Source organism: Nerophis ophidion, linkage group LG11 (assembly GCF_033978795.1).
Source record: "Nerophis ophidion isolate RoL-2023_Sa linkage group LG11, RoL_Noph_v1.0, whole genome shotgun sequence".
NCBI lineage: Eukaryota > Metazoa > Chordata > Actinopteri > Syngnathiformes > Syngnathidae > Nerophis > Nerophis ophidion.
Window position 1 is genome coordinate 47,642,195 of NC_084621.1, and position 6,840 is coordinate 47,649,034.

The window sequence follows — 6,840 nt, forward strand, 5'->3', positions numbered from 1 at the left end:
TGGCGTCAACACACCCGTGGACACACCCCTTCGACTATAGGGTACTATTTAACTCAGTAAAACATTAGCAACACAATACACTGTTAGCCCGGATTTCATTTCCACTCAAAGCAATCAATTACAACATACATAGAAATTTAAGTTTGATTGCATTACTATCAAATGTAAGTGCATTCTAATAATTATAAGTATAGTATACTTACATTTGATTGTAATGCCATGAATGAATAACTTTAAGTTAAATGAGAATAGAATTTTTAAGTTTTGGTCATGTGTACGACTCTTGAATTCCCGCCACAACAGAATTTGAATCTCCGTGATTAGTGCTGCATTCACGTTATGTAGGAAGTTCACGGGCATGGTTGCTACAAAAAAGATGTTTTAAAATGTAATACTCAGAACATTTAAACAATACATGGGTAGCTGTTTCCTGTTATGATTCATGTTGTTATCAACTATGCAGAAAGAGTTTGAAGCTTTATTTTATTGATTTTACTTCAGACTTGTTAGTACTCTACATTCCCTAAAATCAATAAAATAATGATTTGTTATCAGGGTTTATGTAAATAAATAATTTTTATCACTAATCTAGGTCACTCTACATGGACAGCAATCTACTGTAATACCATATTACACATGACATGTGAGCAAAATAAATGTATGCAGTGTTCATGTCGTTTTTGTAGTTGGAAATTCATTTTTCCGATTATTCTGACAGCACTTGAATGCAGCATAACTGTAGCCTGACGGCCTGAAACGAAACCTAACAGACGTTACTTCTCCTGCCAGCCTATTTGGATGTCGGTGAATGTTCACCTGTTGCGTCGTCGCTGCTATTGAGTCCGACAGACATTTTACCAGCCTTTTACAGCGAGGAGCTGTGTGTGACCAGTGTTCCACTACCACGCACCCTGTAGCTTCTTTTATCACCGAGCGAAGCTGTCGGCGGGCCCCTGCCCAGAGCCTGCCTCACGTAGAAGATACTGGACGCCTGTATTTGGTGAGTGAGCGACACGTTGTATTTTGTGGTGGCTATGGATTTAAAGTTAGCATTAGCTCCTAGCACCGTAAGAGCAGTGAAAAACGTTTCCATTAGCTAAAAGGACATGCTAATTCTAGACACATTTTGGCTGCAGAACAGTGTAGCAAACATGTTAACATTAACCAGTTAAACTGACATTTCTTCTCCTAGACAAATATGGCTTTCGTGGCTGTTTGTGAGCAGTGAAAACACAATTTAAACCAGTAATACTTATATTTTCATTAGTTAGAGACCTGTTGGCTTGGACTGTGAAAGCTGTGTTTTAGCTAATGTTAGCTAACAGCACACGTGTCACATTTTATCTCTAGTGGCGGTGAGCAGTGGTGAAACCTTTTTTTATGCTGAACAAATTTTAGCTACAGTGGCTGTGAGCAGTGAAAAAGACGTGTTTTGTCACTTTGTTTTTCCCAAACCAGTTGAACAGTCGTTTTTCATCTGCTGCACACATTTCAGCTCCAGAAACTTAGCTGTGGGTAATTGAAAAAGTTGTTTAAACAGACATTTAAAGGTAATTTTATTTAGCATTAAACATTTTTGTTCTTACCACATTAATTGGATATTTTTTGTTTATTTTCTCACTCTAGATTATTGTCATTAATTGTTAATAAACTACTGGTTAAATGTTAACTATATGCATGTGATTAAGCTGTGATTTTGTAACATGGGTGACTTGACCCCTGTATTTCCACAATGTAACATTACTTTATTAGAAGTGAACATCAGACATGTCATTGTACAGCTTTAACACTACCCGGAACTAAGTCTTAAGGGGATAAACTGGCTTAATATTAGTTTCCTGTCTCTTATGTTTGTTTTTGCTTTTTATTGTGTTGCAGTTCTCAAGAAGAAATGCTGTGGAAGTGTAAGTACTGCCCTCTCATGTGTGAAAAGAGAGCACAGCTATTTAAACATTATAGGCTCAAACACGGGAGTTATGCAAGAACAGAACCATTTCCTTGTCTACATCAGGAATGTCTGTGTACATTTAAATCACTCAATGCCCTAAAAATACACTTATCCCGCATTTACACCAAAACTCCAGAACAGCAACCAGTTGTAGATATACCAGTAAAGTTTTGCTGTCTATCATGTGGGTTTGCTGAGTCGTGTTCTGAGGCTGACTACTTTAGTCACCTGCATAATGCACACTTAAAAGTCAACCATAAAATCAGTTGCCCTTACAAAGACTGTAACTTTGAAAGCAGTGTCTACTCCACTATCAAAGCACACAACAGTAAAGCACACAAGGAACATGACTGGAAGGGGTTCAAGTCAGAAATTATTGGTTGTGATTATGTAGGTCATGATCAAGCAGCACAAGAGCAAATATCACTTGCTGATGACATGGCAGATTTGGAAGTGGTGAGATAGGCGCCAGCACCCCCCGCGACCCCAAAAGGGAATAAGCGGTAGAAAATGGATGGATGGGATGGAGTGAAGAAGCCAGTGAGAATGATGTTCGTGATTTAGAAAAGCAGCTTGAGCACAACTTGGCATCTCTTCTGTTAAAGATGCAAACTGTTATGCACATACCAGAGAGTTCGGTGCAAGAAGTATTACAACAGCTTTGTCAAATCAATAAGCTATCAGAGCCACTTCTGCATAACAAAGTGAGGACCACGCTAAATAAATACTTTGATAATGTGGATGATAAGGTTGTGAGAGAGATTTCTAGTGCTGTGTCAGAGTGCAACACGATGACATTTTGTGACAAAGATGGACCCTTAGGAACTGCTAAAAGGAGAGCAGCAGCCTATGTATGCAAAGAGTTCCCACTGGTAAACCCTATTGAATATGTTGTGGAAAAAGGCAAAAAAAACACTTGCATATGTCCCCATTGTCCCAATGCTCCAGAAACTGCTTAACAAAACTGATGTGTTAGACAAAGCTATGTCAGATAAAGTCCATGTTCCGCAGGAATACAGATCCTATGCAGATGGGCAGTACTTTAATGAAAATTCTCTTCTTGCAAGTGACGAGTTCACAATTGCTCTTGGCCTTTACATTGACGACTTTGAAGTAGCCAACCAACAACCAACAACCAACAACACAAAATGTGTGCAGTATATTGGGTCATTGCCAACATACCTGCAAAATATAGATCCACCATCAACTCTATCCAGCTTGCTCTACTATGCAATACCTCCACAGTAAAAGAGTGTGGTTATGCAAAAGTTCTGCAACCTCTCATCTATGACATTGGAGCAAAATGGTGTTTATCTAGAGCAAAGGGGTGCAAGTGTGAAAGGCACAGTCTTATATGCTGCCGCTGATAATCGTGGTGCTCACTCCCTTGCAGGATTCCTGGAGAGCTTCACTGTTGACAAGTTCTGCAGATTCTGTTTGGCAAGCAGTAGAGACGCACAACAGCAAGAGGTATGTTCTGGATTCTTTCAGCTCAGAGACAAAGACTCTCATGATAGGCAGGTGCAGGAGGTGAGAGAGGACCCAGGGTTGCATCAGACTTATGGTGTGAAAAGAGCATGTCCATTAACTGAGAATCTCAAGCACTTTCATGTGGCCACTGGGTAACCTCCTGACATCTTACATGATCTCTTGGAAGGCATTGTTCCAACTGAGTTGTCCCTGTGTCTTAAAGATCTGATAAGCAAGAGGTATTTCACGCTGGATACACTAAATCAGGCCATCAGACACTTTAATTATACATTTACTGATAAAACAGACCAACCTCAGATAATCGGAAAAGGATTTTCCACCAAAGGGACCATTGGTGGAAATGGTCATGAGAATTGGTGTCTCATAAGACTTCTCCCATTTCTTATTGGTCACTTTGTCCCTGAGGGTGATGACACTTGGGAAATTCTCATGCTTCTCAAAGACATAGTCGAGCTGGCTGCGGCACCAAGGCATACTGAAGAGACACTGCATTTTATGGACTGTAAGATAACAGAGCACAGACGGCCGCTGCAGTCAGCCTTTCCAGGTTTCCGCTTGAAGCCGAAGCATCACTATCTGGAACATTATTCTTACCTTGTGAGGAAATTTGGTCCCTTGTGTGATGTTTGGACAATGCGCTTCAAGGCAAAGCATAAGTTCTTTAAAAAGGCAATTCGCAATGCTCTAAATTTCAAAAATGTTGCCATGACACTTGCTACCAAACATCAGAAAGCGGTCGGTTACCATCTTGACTGTAGTTCATTTTTCAGACCATCGATTGAGATGACAAGGGTAACCCCAGTTTTGCTTGCCACTTTCCCTTTGAATGTTCAAAGAGTAATTGCTCAAGACATTTCAAAGGTAGAGTCCGTTCTTGATGCATCATCTGTCTGTGTAGATGCAATCAAGTATGATCCAGGCATGATACTTTCTACTGGTTCATGTTCAGGTCTCTCTGAATTTGCCCGGATTGAAAAGATTGTTACAGCTAATACAGAAATTCTGTTTATCCGTCACAAAATGACAGCATGGTACTGTGAGCATTTGAGATCTTACCAACTTCTCTGTAGTGATATCCCCTCTATGTATGTTGTTAAGATATCGGATTTGAATGATGTTCTCCCGTTATCAGCATACAGGGTACAAGGAGAACTTATGGTAACACTGAGACGATATGTTATTTGCTAAATACCTGTGTATGTCCTTTCTCCCCAGATGGCTCTGCAAGAGAAATTTATCATGAGGGTTATTGTCTCTGAGGGAGATATCAGAAAGTTGACAATGACAACACGACCGGACAGACTTGAAGATTTGATTGGCTGGCTTAAAGGCACTCTCCAAGCAAACTACAGCTTCGTCTTACAATACCAAGACCCTGACTTTAACAACGGACTGTGTAACCTTGCAGATGTCTCTGAGCTCCCAGATACACCAACCATCAAAATCCTCCCTATGATTGACCTTGTACCAGTCACTGAAGCAGTCACCGAACAATCTGGATTGTGTAGTGACAGAAGTAGCCAGGCAGACACCGAAATCCTGTCCACCTCCTCTCTGGATAGAAGTGTGCAGTGGCCAGAGGTATTTGAAATTCCTAAATTTTCAGTTGATGTTGAGTACCGACTCCGTCAAGGTAACCTGTTGTATATGAGGGATGGAACCTATCTCAAAGTGACAAAAGAGCTGAAGCATAATATCCTTGAGAAGCTGGCTGAGATCATCTATACATTTGACGCATACCCAACAAAGGAAGATTTAGCGGCTGTTGCAAAAGCCTTAATAGAAACGCACCTATGTCTTCAAGAACCAGGGTCACCCTCTGGCTGCGGTGGATGGAGGAACAGCTTGAAGTTCAAGGTGGGCAACTACAGAGCCAAAATGTGCAAGCCGGGCCGACTTGATGTCACTGTCAACAGTGGTAAACGTGGAAGGTACTCTCCAAATAGCGACCCTCCAAACAAGGACATCAAGAAGCCAAGGAAAGGAGAAATACATTTCCTACCTCAGTATCCAGAGGGGCTGGATGACCACAACCTGGAAGCAGCTCGTCAGGTTCTGGTCAACGAAATGATGAAGGCAAAGCCAAATGGGTCCGTTATTAAGAAAGAGATGGATGTGACCTTTGCACTTCGGAGAAAATAAGTTATGAAAGAAAAGCCTGCAATTACTCAGATTGCACATCGATGGCCAGCCCTTTTCTCCAAAAGCCAGGTTTGTATGCCTGTTTTGAGTATTTGCAAAAAATGACTATGGCCTTAAGAGCTCTGAATGCAATGATGAGTAAGACTTTCATTAGAGGATTTGTGCTTTTTAGTTGTGACTGCATTACTATCCGATTTTTTTAAATGGTGGTTTTGTTCTATTCCTCTTTACGTCTTAATTGCTCGTGATAGCCTTTGCCCGTGCATCAAGGTACACTGAAAAGCGTACAGAGGCATGTTTTAAAATCAGATAATAAAGCAGGCACAAGCTGTTTAAAGAATGGGCTTATGCGTAACACCCAAAAATTTTAATTCTGTCATCTACTCACCCCCGTGCTGATGGAAGTTTGAGTTCAGTTTCTAGTGTCACATATCTCTGTCCAGTCAGGTTATTAGCACTGATCTAACAGTTTGGTTCCATTCCTATTGCTAACTACAGTATGTTTTATAGCACTGATTTTGCAATTTGATTCCATCCTTATTGGTATGTGATTCATGTTATTAGCACTGATCTAGCATCTAGCATTCCATTCCACTTGCTATGTTTTAAGGCATTGGTACTGATTTTGTTTAATTCCATCCAGACTCACAAGAGTCCTACTTGATGCAGTCTTTGATTTGATGTGATATTTTGAATACAAACCTATTCTTTTTGTATAAAATGATAAAGACACAGATGCAACTCCATTATAGTTCAGCAGACCAAAGCGAGATTGTAACTTTCGGTGAGAGTGACTGTATTAATGTTCTCACACTGTACTTGTTAAAATGTTAAGAGGCAAGGTTTTTGTGACCTAACTTTAATAAAATATGGAAAGAATGTACTTCTGGTTTGCTTTTTATTTTCTTGATTTAAAATGTGTTATTTTAAAAAAGTATATGAAAGTGATTTTATTTTGACTCTTCAGATACGAAGTGGTGTAATTGAGCAAAGCAATTTTAAAGTTAAATCAACTTGGAGGTTAGTGTATTAAGCTTTGAGTTTTAAGTGGAATAAATAGGCAAGGTAATTGATAATACTAATGTTTTTAAGTTAAATCAACTTGGAGGTTAGTGTATTCAGCTTTGAGTTTTAAGTGAAATAAATAGGCAAGGTAATTGATAATACTAATGTTTTTAAGTTAAATCAAATTGGAGGTTAGTGTATTCAGCTTTAAGTTTTAAGTGGAATAAATAAGCAAAGCAATTTAAATTACTAAT

General features: G+C 39.6%; 1 protein-coding gene across 1 annotated transcript; it reads left to right on the forward strand.

The window, feature by feature from the left end:
* The first annotated feature begins 3,289 nt into the window (after positions 1–3,289).
* Positions 3,290–6,432, forward strand: LOC133561440 (uncharacterized). Its single transcript, XM_061914733.1, has 2 exons — positions 3,290–3,418; positions 4,655–6,432. Exon 2 carries the CDS (start codon positions 4,655–4,657, stop codon positions 5,579–5,581), a length of 927 nt encoding a protein of 308 aa, XP_061770717.1. The 5' UTR covers positions 3,290–3,418; the 3' UTR covers positions 5,582–6,432.
* The last annotated feature ends 408 nt before the right edge of the window (positions 6,433–6,840 follow it).

Excerpts from the sequence above, each read along its gene's own strand:
- LOC133561440 (XM_061914733.1), top strand. The coding sequence starts at position 4,655 with ATGGCTCTGCAAGAGAAATTTATCATGAGGGTTATTGTCTCTGAGGGA.